Here is a 13,092-nt window from a genome sequence, read left to right on the forward strand (position 1 = left end):
TTGAGAAATGCTAGATGAGCGCGAGATTATAATATATAGCCTGCTTCCGCGATTCACGGATGCTGGGCGGTTGGTAGTACATCATTCGTATATTGTAAACGAGTCGCCAAACTAAAATACCTCCACGGAGCTGTCTCGATAAAGGCAGGCTTAGCGAGCCGCTAAAAGCCTCAACGGTTATGATTGGCTCACAGCGCTCTACTAGTACAGTAATAGTATAGCTCCACCACATCCCCGCCTCAGGGCCCGCCTCAGCCCGCCTCAGCCCGCCTCAGAGCCCGCCTCACGTCCCACCTCACATCCCGCCTCGCATCCCGCCTCGCATCCCGCCTCGCATCCCGCTTCACGTGCTACCATAGCCTCTCTACAGTTAAAAAGAAATGAAAAACAGTTCATACAAAGCGTATCGCAAGCAACTACAGGACCGCGGCCGGAACGGGGAATGCACTGCCAATCTCGTATGTACCGAGAGACCCGAAGCAGACAAGAAACGGTGTGTCACACATCGCACGATAAAGACAGCTCGACAAAACGAGAGGCGTAAAGAGGTAAAATCTTCTGGGAGTCAGTGTCGCAATCTCGAAGTAACAGGCCAATTTCCATTACCTTCGCAAACACCAGTGCCCCCGTCTTCCCTCGACGCACCAGAGCCATATCAGAAGCTGATATGGGTTACTTTCCCGGACGAAAAAGCACTAGCAGAAACTGCTAGTCTTGCCATTCAGGTTTTCTTTGATGATCACAAGAGCCTGGGTCACGATCCCTGGCTAACAAAAGCCCGTGATATGACCTTGAACAACACTGTCATCTCAGAGAGCAATGCAGGCCACTATATACATCAGGGTCTGGTCACGCTTCTAGCCACTGAAGCGCAAGCAGAGAAGGCGTTTTCTGTTGAGGGATATACATGGGACTGGTTAGAGCAACAGCTTCCGGGACAGCTGCTCTACAGCTCCTGCACAGATGAAAACAATGAGCCGCTACGCAGTGTTTTGTTTCTGCACTGGACCACCAACGAGCCTATCAACCCCAGCCTCGACGAAATCTACAGTGAAGTATGCCTGCTAAAACACATTCATCCAACGTCCTTCCGTGTTTATCCAAATGAGCACGAAGCGCGGCAGGAGAGAGACAAGTTAGGAGACATCCGAGCCTTAGACGATATAGCCAAGTCATCCCCAGGTAGGTTCTCCTATCGGCCCAAGACATGTTATGGTCATTCCCGGTGCTTGCTTGAGAACGAGGAGCGAACAGTACATAAAAGAACCAAGAGTGGCTGCGCTACACACGTCGATGTGCGGGAGCGTGGAGAGCAACGTCAACTTACCTGTTACCGAGAGGCGCAAGCGTTGGGAGCCGCATCCCAGAGAGTCAAACGTTGGGGAAAGAAACCACAAAGAAAGCGAAAGCCGCAAGTAGAGAGTGCTGTTGTTTCGGCGCATTGGTTCCACCAAGAACACATTCCGTCGCTCCCTGAATGCGAGTTCCGAGTTTTTATCGCGACTGAACCGAGCGAAAAGGGCATCCGCGGTCGAATTGGTAAGGTTATTGCTATTGCAAAAACTACTCTTGACCCAAAAACCCAGGCACTAGCAGTACGACGGTTTGTCACAGGAGACCTACATCCCCCACTACAGCGATGTCATCTCGTTGAGTTTGCGCTTTTCGTGTTTGAGGCGCTACGCGCGCGGCCCGATAGCATGCTCGTCTTCGAGTCTCTCGAGGTCGGCGTTCGCCTCGATATCGGCCTTGCATACATCGACACTGTTAACAAGTTCTTTGTAAATGAGATCACACGCTGGTACGGGGCCCACTACTTTTCCCACCACATCTGCGGAGAACCGAAGACACAAATTTGCAAAGAGTTTGCTTCTGCCTTTAGCGCATTTCTTAATGGTAGCACAAGCCACATACCCTAGCCGTATTGCCATCTCGCTCACAGTATTAGTGTCATGATTGAGGTGCTGCTACCAACATATTAGAGCTTTCGTAAGTAGCAAAGTTCAAAGTTCCTCGTATGTCGATTCTTTTTCTAAAACAATATACGCAGCGTAGACATAGTCCAGCTCATGAGCCAGCCGTCGAGCCGCCTGTTGGATCGACCCCGTCACGCTTGATATGTAGAAGCGATATTGGGGCGATGATGCCCAGTCACAGGGCGGTCATTGGGGTCCTAATAATCTCTGAGTGAGTACGAGGGATTTGGCTTTGAAGAACACCAACTGTCCAGTGGGCCAATGGGAATAGTCAGTGACATTATTTGGGATGTGGGTGCTAACTGCACAAAGGATCTGCTACCGGCTCTCCCTGCTGACTTTAACAATATCTTTTCCTTTGCGCAGCTGGTACATTCAGTAGTTGTCCGTGTGATTGCCGGGTAATTCTGGTAGAAAAGAGGTATGGGTTTTCAACCAACACCAAGGCAATTAATCCTAAAACAGAATGGTTATTAAAGTGTCAATCTTGCCAAGTAATAACTTCTAAGAAAGTACAATTTGAGTTCACAACAACGAGTGTAATAATAGAACCCGACCCATTCTTATACCCATTGCTTCTAGTCCTGCCATCAGAGAGTTTCTTGCCATCAAAGGTGGGTCTGCCATCACTGATGGCAGGGCTTGGCCTGATGGCAAGTCACGTGTCTTAGCGCTCTGCACCCCACCTGGCTAGGCGCCTAATGGGACCTTACCCATGCAAGGTCGTCATATCCCCTTTGTCCCCTTGCATTTCCTTTGGCCTTCCAGTTGTTCCGAAGCCAATTCTGTCTGTTCATAACACTTAAGTGGAAGTAATATAAGGCTTCTGGTGTCAAGACTCAAAGGGTTAGTTTTCGCGGACGAAGCAACAGGGTGATATGAACAAATCTTTGCAAGTATAATGTCTATATTGTATTTGTTCTCGGAACAAATGATTCGACGCCGATTGCTATATACTAAAGAGTGTGGCTTGCTCATTATTGAGCAGGATAGTGCTCATACCCGGTGGAACGAAAGTATTCATAGTGGGGCTTCGGAGGGGATGGAGCTAAGCCTAATTAAGTAATTGATTTGGTTTTAATACGGTGTATCACCACCTTGAGCAGCAATTACAGCCTCACATCGGTGCCTCATAGTATTTACTATGGACTGTAGATGCTCTGGAGTAATAGCTTCCCAGGCGTCTATTACAATCCTCCGAAGCTAATTGTAGTTGCAAGGATTATCTAATAAATCTAGATAATACTCTTCTATCCAATCTTCCATCCTCGCCCATACTAACTCAATTAGGTTTAAATCTAGTAACCAAGCTAGCCACTATATTACCTCTACGCCTCCCTCTTGTAGCGCACGTTTTGTATCTCAAGCTAAGTGTGGCCTAGCGTTATCCTACATAAAAAGTAAATCTAGATTACTTATTACCCACTTACTTACGAGAGGTACAATCCGCTTACGATAACAAGCTCCATTAATTAATCCCCAACCCTTTTCCTAAAAGAGATAAGAACCTTTTTAACTCCCATTAAAGCAGCCCCAGAACATCCAACCCCTCCTCCGTGGGATTCTATTTACTAGGCAGGTAGGCTCTAGCCGTTCGTGTGGGAGCCGAGTTACATATATATCCCAATGAGAGGCTCCAGTTACCCACGTTTCGTCGCTCTAAAGCACGCGATTCCATTGTTCAATAGTCCAATCTTAGTGCTCTAGGGCCCATTAGAGTCGATCCATCCGAATCCGCTCATTATTTAGTAGCTTTCGGTATGCTTTTCTTCTTCTATACCCTTCCTTTTAAAGAGCGTTCTAAATACACCGCTTAGAGGCTTACCAGCGTGGGTAGAAGTGCCTAGCAAGTTTGTGGTAGCTCATTCGTCGCGTGCGGCGGCTCTATCGGATAAAGCTAATCAGCTCGTCAATTTGCTCACGGCTGAGTTTGCGAGGTCTACCGCTCTTTTTCTTTAGGGTAATAGGCACGGATAACGCGTATTGAACCTGGTTTAAGGAGCAGCCAACTTGCTCCTGGATCTCTTTGTAGGTGTGGCCAGCATGGCGTAAGGTGTGGATACGAAGTCTCTCATCGCGAGATAGATACGGGCGGTGTTGACAAGAGGGAGGCGTTACAGGTTCATCCATTGTTGCTGAATACAAAGAGAAACTCCTTGGAGCTGGAGTAAGATTAAGGGGGGAGCAGTCTTAGCACAGTAATATTGAGACGTTTTTGGTAGAAATAGAGCTATTTTGAATTTTCCGAAGTACATCCGGCAAAAACAGGATAATAGACCCACTATGAATACTTTCGTTCCACCGGGTAGTTGAGCACATCCTGATTGGCCATCTTCCTGTATCCTGATTGGTCCTCGTGCTCATCAGTGAGCATTGTGGGGCTCTGCTCAACAATGAGTGTTGCTCCGTAATGGACAGTCACGTGACTGTGGCACGGTATGTAGGACTGTGGCACAGTGACTTTTAGGTTGAATCCTCCAAACCGCTGACATTGCTTGGGTGTCATCACCATAAGCGTAATCATGGAGTTCTTAAGAGTTGCCCCGATTGAGGATTGTACAGCCGCTAGCGATCGCAGCTTCACCCCTGCGCGCTGCTGCACATCCTTTTTGCTTGAGTGCTGACAGGGGTTCATGACGTCCATGACCCCACTTGCTACAACTGCGAGCAAGGGTGAAGCTGCAATCGCTAGCGACTGTAACACACACAAAGCTATCTTGAGAAGAGGTGAACTTGAGCGAAGGAGATGGTTGATAGTCAAATCATGATAGGGGAAAGACTGTCAGACAGTGAGTTTCAGATGGCTATTAAAGCAGCCTATGAGCTGATTACGACTAAACATCTTAATACAATAGTAAACAGTATAAGAAGGAGGTGTTAGCTTACCACCTATCTAGTTAAATAAGTAAGTAGAGCCAATCATGAGACGTATTCTGGTTTTACGAAAAAGCGAAACCACGTAATTACGCTGATGATGGTTTAATCAAATGCCGAAAACATGGCCTCTTCCTTCGGGGCTGTTGACGCGCGGTCTAAACGTGTTGTCATAGGTCAATCCAGTTGCACTGCCCCAGACTCCTGCTTGCCAAGTGGTCAAAGCTCCAACAGTCTATACATAAGACGTCGTCTTCCCGCCGCACCGCTTTCTCTGCTACAATAATACACGATGGACTACATGAAAGTCACGGGAAAGCCGCGCGAGGTAGCGAGATACTCTCTTGTCGAAGTGGATAGCGATACTGGCATTTCGGATGAAACTTATTGCTACGGAACCGAATCTGGAATACCTGGGTCGTCCTGGGAAGCTTGATCGCATTCCCTGCGTTTGGGGGAACCTTCTTCGCGCCGTAACTCACTCCAAAAATGACATGGAAAAGATCTTCGAGAACGAGGGAGCGAGGAAATTCGCATATCGCGTTCACGATGCCGGCAACCATTTGTTTCTTGTTCTCGATCATCAGTCCAGTCCGGTGCTCCTTCGAAGGGTTGCATTTGACAATTCAGTAAATCTGGAGTTAGAGGGAAAAGAGCCAGATCCAGAAAGCGACACAGCCTCTTACAAATACTCAAATCTATTACAGGAATCTCTGCGCCAGAAGGAACTCTATGGATGGATTATTTACGAGGAATTGATTTCACGTTGCCCCGGATTTGTCAAACCATACGCGCTTGTTCCCTGTCTTGCGAGAGATCAGTTAGAATGGGTATAGAGTAAGTCGGTATGTCGCAAGAGCAAGTTACTTTATTGACCATTTCAAGCCCTGCTCAGGTATTTGGTTCTAGAATACACCCCCTATTCAAAATGAATATCGAAATGTAGTGTTAAGAGTAAGATCCTCAACGAGAGTGGGATGCAGCTCTACGTGTCGAGGACTCTAGAGGGTTGGTTTTCGCGGATGGAGCAGCAGCGGTATGAAGAAGAGGTTTTCTCAATAGTTAATATATTGTACTCGTAACTTAGGTTGAACACATCGAGCCATTAGGGCTCAATGCCTAATGCTATATACTAGGGAGTGTGACTTGCTCATTACTGAGCACTCTAGTGCTCAATACTGAGCGTCGCTGATTGGTAGTCTTCTTCCTTGTGATTGGCTACCGGTGCTCAGTACTGAGCACTGTGGGTCCTGCTCAACGTTGAGCGCTTGCTCATTATTGAGTAGTCACGTGACTGTGGCGTGGTTGGTAGGATCGCGGCACGGCGTTTTAGGTTTGATACTCCAAACTGCTGACAGTAGCTGGGCGTAATCACTTTCGGTACCACTGTGGTATTCTATTATGTGCGTTTTTCCTGAGATCCTAACATGTAGGTGAAGGTTAAAAAAATTTAAGATTAAATTTTTCTATATCATTGGTTAGCTAAAATAACCAATGAATCAAAATGCGCTAATTCTAACGGTAACTATACTAACGTGCATCCCTACGTGCCGGGACGCACGGTGTAACGGGACACTTTTTCTTTCGGGTGCCCGGATTGTACCAACTATGCCTATAAATGTACAGGTCTAGCGTGCATCTATTTTACAGTTCTTGCTCTTCTAGTGCATCAGCCTCCGACGCTGAGAGGCGTATTGTTGACCACGCTATCGCTCGTTCTGTCAGTGCCGTCCATCGACTCTCCTCTAATACCTCCTTGTTTGTTCGCGATGGTATAAACTACTACAGAGCTCGGTGGGCTAGAAAAAAAGCCAAGATAGCAAACATTAAGACTGCATCCCGGCAGTTTCTCCGCGCTGGCGACAACATCGTCAAAACGCGACTAGCCGGCCGTGCGACTTTAGCGGCGTTTGGCAGCGGTAGCGTGCTGAGATATCTGCGAGGGGTTGCGCGCTGTGGCTGAGAGCTGCGGCTCCCATTCATCGCCCGACCTTAGATAGCTCTTATTCCCGGCCCGGTAAGCAGCCGCCCCGTCGCACAGAGCCAGGCGAGACACTATAACGATAAGCTTTATAGATTAGTTAGCTATGTTTGCTGGCATCTTACCCATATATGTACTCTTCTAACATAAGTTTGCAAGGCAAACACTGCCTTAGTATACAAGCACCCCACTCCACTGTCTCGCCAGACAAACTTCACGGAACATTAGCGTAAAGCTCACCGGCCTTAGTGTGGGACCCGGCAAGAGAAGTATAGATCCAAACCCCGTGTAACATGAGAGAATTGATAGCTTCGCCCAAAACAACCCTAAGGGGCTCATGGCACCAACTTTTAAGCTTAATTTTTTCACCAAAACTCGTCAATTTTCTATCAGATATAGGGGTAACACGTCGTGGGAAATCGATTAACGCCACCTCTAACGTGTGCAGCCCTCTCGTTGAGGTGTTAAAGGGGGTATTATCGATTTTCCCGCGACGTGTTCAAAATGCGAAAATCTTCGAGAACTTATCTCACTAAGCACTTGGTCCTAAGAAGAATGTGTCAACTGGCCATTCGGTATTAGATAACGTGCATCATGACATGTTTTGGTGATATGTTGTACAGCCTAACAATGGATCAACGGAGAAAGGGCGTGGCCTCTGGGATATCAGGAAGATTGTTATTGAGAAAGAGAAATTTAGTCCATGATAAGTATCTCTGTGCCTAGGTACGTAGCTCAAAAGAGCTCACTGATGCAGCGACATGATCAAGATCGCCAAGAAAGAGACCGGTGTGCTGTCTATCAAGACTGACACTGCCACCACGCGGATCTATATGAGTTGCTGAATAGCCTTTACACGTATTCAACCTCCGCGTCCTCCATACTATCCCTCAGAAAGTCTCCCTCATTGTCTCGCTCCTCCTGCTTGATGTCTTTGCCACTCTTTGCGATCACCTTTTCGGTATCCTTCATAGCAGCGAACTCCTGCGCATGATCTGCTTCAGCGGACAAACTGGCATCTTCAAGCTCGTTTGCTTCGGCGCGCAACTTGGCAGCTTCAAAATCAGCCTCAGACTCGGCCACTGTAGCTCGTGCGCGTAACTGCCCTGCTGTTTCTTTGGCGTGCTGGACGACAAGATCAGCTTGCTTGCGCAGTACCTCTATGAGGCGTTTGTTGTCTTTGGATGGTCGGGGTGTCTTGCGCGAAAGATCATGACGGGATGAGCAGCCCTTTCCGTTTCTCGGCTGCCATAATACGTTAGAAAGAGCAAGACGAGATAAAGAGACAAACAAAGAAACATCACTTACCATGGCTGTGAGACGAAGTCGTTGTTGTTTTTGCAGTTACTGAACAGAGGAGCTGGGGGTAGAGCGGTTGAAGTGCGGTTGCGTGGAGAAGAAATAGAGTTTGCAGCCAGAAGTCTGATTGATATACCCCAGGACTGCGCTGGTAGTGAGCGTGCGGTAAGCAATCACTCTCACTATTGTGGGTGAACAACGTGATAGCCCGAAGCGGACTAGCCGGCTAGGTTACGAGACTTTCACCTTCATTACCCAAAACAGTAGAGATCCATTACTATCGCTCGCGCCTTTTCCCTGCCCTAAGCGGCTATCTATCTCAGAGTCGACTTGAGATGACGAACTGAGTTATCCAAATCTCGTATCATTGATCGAAAACCAGTGCTCGTCTCTACAGGTGTTTGTGCTCGACTTTGCGGACAAGCTAGATGCCAACCCTGGCAACAAGCCGAAGCCACTGCTCTCTGCGCTTCTGAGTGTTACTTCCGCTCCAATCCACGTGGACCATCTTCCTAATAGCTATCAAGACGTGTCCATCCTCACTGCGCCTGGGCAGCCCACATGGCCTGCAAATACAACGCGCCTGGAGATTACCGGTCTGATCGTGCCTATGATGTACTCCGTAGCTGCGGTATATGTCATGAGTCTGTCGGTGGACATCAATTCAGAAGTGCGCAGCACCTACGCCTTGTCTTCGATTCGGACTCTGCGCCAGATGCCCCTCTTGATCAGGAGATATAAGACTTTGACGACATCCTGAACGCTGTTATTGATGCGGCTAACAGCCAGGGTGTTTATGTTGGGGTATACCTACGTCGTGCTGGCCATCTGGACGCGGTCGATGAATTTTACAAGGGCAATGAGGCTGAGCCCATCCTCTGAAGAGAGCAAGTGATAGATGAGGGCAGAGCGGTCAATGAAAGGAGATTTGGATGTGCTGGAGCTTGGGTTACAAAACCCTGGCTATGCTTTTTGGAGAGTTTCACACGATGCAATCAATATGAGCGATATGAGTATACATTTTTGAGAGCCATATGTATTCCTTGTTCCTGCTTCACAAATTCTCCGCAGCTAGATAAATATCTACCCATGATTGAACAGTCTATTTATGTCTTTTGTGTTTATTCGCAAGCCTCTGTGATCTGCATTATTCTACAAAGCCTGGCTTTGATCGCTGGCGACGTGTCTGTGGATGTAGCGCTTGATACCAGACAATTCTCCCATAGCCTTGTGCATGCCCTCAGAGAACTGAAACGCGATTAAGCCTTTCTAGCCACCGAGGATATGATTTGAATTGACCTACTAACCAGTAGAATAGAGCCAATTTCTAGAGCTTATAGTCCGCACTAACGTTAGGGAAGTACATGCCGCAGGATGAAGTCGCCACAGTTGCCCATGAGTGGAAGGTAAGCGCCAGAGGCATCTATTCAAATGAAAGTGCCCCATTTCACCACCACAGAAAGCGGGTGCATGCATACTTTCCTCTTAATTCAGTGATCTGTATCGTAAAAACGATAAACAATTGGATCTACTAGTACGCGTGGTTGTCCACGATATCTGGATGTCTTGCCCGCAAAAGAGTTTTTTTCAAAGTCCGTCAAACCGTTTATCGTACTCTATGAATTTTGGCTGGGTTACCTTTTGCCTGGTTACATATTCAATATCTCGTATGACCAAATCTATTGGCATCATATAAGAGACTCGTGTAAACTCATTTGAAGCAAAGAGTAGTCCGACCATCGTGGCAGTGGCGTTGTCTTCGTTGAGTAAAACACAGCTGCCAGAGTCTCCTCCCCGCATGAAATCCTTGTGCTTTTGCTCGTGAACCACCCCAAAGGCCAAAATGACATCATTTGCTGCGCCATAACGATGGCTGAGATCGACTGGTACAATGTTGGTGTTATCGTTTCTGAGGTTAAGGAGGGATCCAATTCGACTGATTTTGCCTACAGTCCATCCTGTGCTTCTCCCTTTTTTGACCACGTTGTAGCTACGGTCATGCTTGACCTGTGTATATCTTGTGGCGCTAGCTGACGTTGGGATCTTGATATGTAAAGGTACACCGGTGATGTAATCGGCGAGTTGACGGTCCGTGGCCAATTTAACTAGAGCCCAGTTAAGACCAAAGTCCAAAGTGCGGCCGTTGATACGAGTATGCAAGGAGGGTGAGCTTATGTTGTCTATGCTCGCGACCTGAGAGAAGCTCTCTCTTTGTGCGATTGTGTAATTAGTGTTGTTACATATCCGGAACCCAGATGAAGCAAATACAGTCCCAAAGAGCCGATTGGGATTGTCATTGAGTATTTTGTAGTCTGCAATGTGTTTTTGGAGCATCTGATTCTCGGTATCGTAAAACCGACTTTCTTGCCTATGCGAATCAATGAGGTTCTGAATCCGCAATTGCATTCCAGCACGCTCCCGGGATGTGAACTTCACAAGGTTTTGGTGATCGGTATGTGATGGAGCAACAACTCTAACAAGCTCGCCGCGGCAAATCTCGTGATCTGGGGAAAGGAAACGTCCTATAGGGCAGTTTTTTTCTGCAAGACTATTTTCTGGTGCGATGGCATGGTGGTTGGTTAGCCCGCAAGTCGTTTCCTTGCCCTCACTGTTGCGCAACTTGACTACCGCGCTGATGGTGGCTGAGCTGCTAGACTGGTCTAATCCAATACTGGAGCCAATTTGAACTACGTTGGAGTAATCCATCAGGGTGCAGTGGATCGCTAGTGGACTGGCATCTTCTATGGGACTTTCCATGGCTGTGTGGTTATCTGGTTGTGTGCTTGATGCTGCGTGTGACAGTTGAGAACCATAGAGAATGTCTATGTCCATATCTGGTGGCAAACAGTATCGCAGCCTTGGAATGATCTTCTGTCGCCATATCTCATTCTCAGGATCTTTTGTAGTGATCAGGACTGTGGGGACATGAATTGGAAATTTGGTCCCAAACTCTCGCGAAACAACATCAATGGCTAACCATTTCTGTTCTTTGATCTCCTCAAGCAGTGTTGGGACAAAGAGCCGCCAGTTCGCGAATAACCCTGGCCTGCAGTCGAGTAAAGGGCCTGCGGAAAACAGATAAGCAGCTTTGCTGTCGATAATTTCGACAAGAAGTTGTTCGAGTCCATGGTTATCGAGAAAGTTTCGAAGCCTCTTAGCTCCAGTCTTCCAGCACATGTATTGGCCATCGATGGAGAGATCAGACTCAATCAAGAGTGTTGTTGGCGCGCTGACCATCCCTGGTCGGAATCGCTTGACAAGGCGTTGCGCGCATACAACAACGTTTGCGTCTTTCAATATCTGGTGAACGTCCTTGTGAAACTGTGTAAAATCCCAGTATGGTATCTCATTCACTGGCTCCCAATCCAGAGGCTGGGTGAGCGGAGCAGGAATTGCAACTCGGTATGAACAACTGGTGTCCATATTTTTCTGTGCGTTCGCGTTTGCGGTCTTGTCTGTAGATAATACTCGAACGGAGGGGTATATCTTGGGTACTTCGAGAGATCGGGTTCTGCGAATTTTTTTTTCTTGTTTAAGATTCATCGATGCAGCTCGCTTGTGGGATGAGTTACGAGGGGTCGGCATGGCGGCTTATGTAGAGAACAGAGGAAGAACGAGGTGGCTTCGTTGAACCTTGGTTCGCCTGAATCTTGGTTGCGCAAACCGTGGTTGTGTTGGGCTGAGGAAAACACGAACAAACGAAGTCACGCTTGGCCTTGAGCGGATTTGAAAGTGTGCGCCAATAACAGCCGCATAGCTATTTCCTGATAGATGGGGCTATCACTGCCTAATACCGTGGTGATGGATATCAGGGACTTTTGTGAACGACAGGCAGCGGCCTTCTTCTCACCTGCTTCGCGCAGACATTATGGGCCTGTTCGGTGACTCCAGTTTCAGTTCTGGTAGTGGCGTTCTTGGCTGTATACGGCTAGGAACTGCAACTGCAACTGTAACTGGAGAATTGTTCGGTGCATTCCAGTTTCAGTAGCATATAACCTGGGTCCAGTTTGTTAGCGCTGACGCGGTGGATTTAAACCTTGTATTGTGCATAATCGACAGAAACTGTACCTCAAAGAGCTGCCAAGGTCTCCAGTTTGCAACTGGACCTCGCGAGCAACAATTTCAGTTGTAGTTTCTAATTTGCACGGTCGACATCCCAGCATAGATACTAAAGCGGTCTTTACTGTTGCTGTAGCTGTCACGAAAGCAGTAATTCCTAAACTTATCATCAAGATAGTCCACCATAGACGCCGACACAACACTGGGATCAGACTCTGGGAGTCCGATCGAGACCGCGGACGGCGTTGGGCATCGTTGCCTCACTGACGACAAGCAACTACTGGTCGACAGCCGACTCCGTCGACCAGTGTTCAACGCCCTCGCGGATTACCTCCGAGCACATAGTTGTGTTGACAGTAGAAACTCAGTTGAGGAGCGGCTGCTGGAGTTTTTGTATATATGCGGCAACGGCACGTCGTATCGGAATGCGAAAAACCGCTGTGGGGGCTCACTCGACACTATATCTTAGTCAGTAGGATATTGTCTTGCCCGCAAGCCAAATAATTTACTACTAGTAAGACACTTTCACCAACCACTAAAAGTACTAGTCACCAGCCTATATGATGAGGCGGTGAAGCTTCCACCAAGCTCAACGCCGGCCCGGATCCAAAACGACAGGCGCGTCGCTGCCTTTTGCAATTGCATCGGCGCAGTCGATAGGACATATTTTCATATTCATGTGCCAGCTAGTAACCAGGAACGTTTCCGCAATCGTAAGGGGTTACTTATTCAAAACGTGTTAGCAGCTATGGATTTTGATATGAGGTTTACTTACGTACTGGTGGGATAGGAGGTCTCGGCCCATGACGGTCAAGTATACCAAGACGCGCTCTGGCTTGGATTTCATGCACCTGACGACCGCAAATGCTACCTGGCGGACGCTGGATATGCCAATAGTGGGAT

General features: G+C 47.8%; 7 protein-coding genes across 7 annotated transcripts; 3 read left to right on the top strand and 4 right to left on the bottom strand.

The window, feature by feature from the left end:
• Window positions 1-380: 380 nt before the first annotated feature.
• On the top strand, window positions 381-1,919 carry PSV08DRAFT_229116 (uncharacterized protein; the record flags this gene model as incomplete). Its single annotated transcript, XM_066092228.1, has 2 exons — window positions 381-564; window positions 649-1,919. The coding sequence occupies 2 exons, from the start codon at window positions 381-383 to the stop codon at window positions 1,917-1,919; spliced, it is 1,455 nt and encodes a 484-aa protein (XP_065948328.1).
• A 2,338-nt stretch (window positions 1,920-4,257) lies between these two features.
• Window positions 4,258-4,611, bottom strand: PSV08DRAFT_355067 (uncharacterized protein; the record flags this gene model as incomplete). The annotated part of the gene is made up of 1 exon (XM_014221420.1): window positions 4,258-4,611. One exon carries the CDS (start codon window positions 4,609-4,611, stop codon window positions 4,258-4,260), a length of 354 nt encoding a protein of 117 aa, XP_014076895.1.
• A 528-nt stretch (window positions 4,612-5,139) lies between these two features.
• PSV08DRAFT_326204 (uncharacterized protein) lies at window positions 5,140-5,984 on the top strand. The gene is made up of 2 exons (XM_014221419.2): window positions 5,140-5,687; window positions 5,736-5,984. The coding sequence occupies exon 1, from the start codon at window positions 5,228-5,230 to the stop codon at window positions 5,684-5,686; it is 459 nt and encodes a 152-aa protein (XP_014076894.1). The 5' UTR covers window positions 5,140-5,227; the 3' UTR covers window position 5,687; window positions 5,736-5,984.
• A 1,699-nt stretch (window positions 5,985-7,683) lies between these two features.
• Window positions 7,684-8,142, bottom strand: PSV08DRAFT_250647 (uncharacterized protein; the record flags this gene model as incomplete). Its single annotated transcript, XM_014221418.1, has 2 exons — window positions 7,684-8,076; window positions 8,140-8,142. The coding sequence occupies 2 exons, from the start codon at window positions 8,140-8,142 to the stop codon at window positions 7,684-7,686; spliced, it is 396 nt and encodes a 131-aa protein (XP_014076893.1).
• A 549-nt stretch (window positions 8,143-8,691) lies between these two features.
• On the top strand, window positions 8,692-8,871 carry PSV08DRAFT_355069 (uncharacterized protein; the record flags this gene model as incomplete). The annotated part of the gene is made up of 1 exon (XM_066092891.1): window positions 8,692-8,871. One exon carries the CDS (start codon window positions 8,692-8,694, stop codon window positions 8,869-8,871), a length of 180 nt encoding a protein of 59 aa, XP_065948329.1.
• An 846-nt stretch (window positions 8,872-9,717) lies between these two features.
• On the bottom strand, window positions 9,718-11,553 carry PSV08DRAFT_411834 (uncharacterized protein; the record flags this gene model as incomplete). Its single annotated transcript, XM_014221417.1, has 1 exon — window positions 9,718-11,553. The coding sequence occupies one exon, from the start codon at window positions 11,551-11,553 to the stop codon at window positions 9,718-9,720; it is 1,836 nt and encodes a 611-aa protein (XP_014076892.1).
• A 111-nt stretch (window positions 11,554-11,664) lies between these two features.
• Window positions 11,665-12,374, bottom strand: PSV08DRAFT_326212 (uncharacterized protein). The gene is made up of 2 exons (XM_014221416.2): window positions 12,199-12,374; window positions 11,665-12,126 (listed from the first exon to the last, which is right to left on the bottom strand). Exons 1-2 carry the CDS (start codon window positions 12,357-12,359, stop codon window positions 12,024-12,026), a joined length of 264 nt encoding a protein of 87 aa, XP_014076891.1. The 5' UTR covers window positions 12,360-12,374; the 3' UTR covers window positions 11,665-12,023.
• Between the last annotated feature and the right edge of the window lie 718 nt (window positions 12,375-13,092).

The sequence above is a fragment of the Bipolaris maydis genome (assembly GCF_028858645.1).
Source record: "Bipolaris maydis strain C4 unplaced genomic scaffold PSV08scaffold_13, whole genome shotgun sequence".
NCBI lineage: Eukaryota > Fungi > Ascomycota > Dothideomycetes > Pleosporales > Pleosporaceae > Bipolaris > Bipolaris maydis.

Coding starts and splice junctions, on each gene's coding strand:
- PSV08DRAFT_326204 (XM_014221419.2), top strand. CDS start 5,228: ATGAAACTTATTGCTACGGAACCGAATCTGGAATACCTGGGTCGTCCT.
- PSV08DRAFT_326212 (XM_014221416.2), bottom strand. CDS start 12,359: ATGATAAGTTTAGGAATTACTGCTTTCGTGACAGCTACAGCAACAGTA. Junction 12,127..12,198: donor GACCTTGGCAGCTCTTTGAG/GTACAGTTTCTG, acceptor AACTGGACCCAG/GTTATATGCTACTGAAACTG.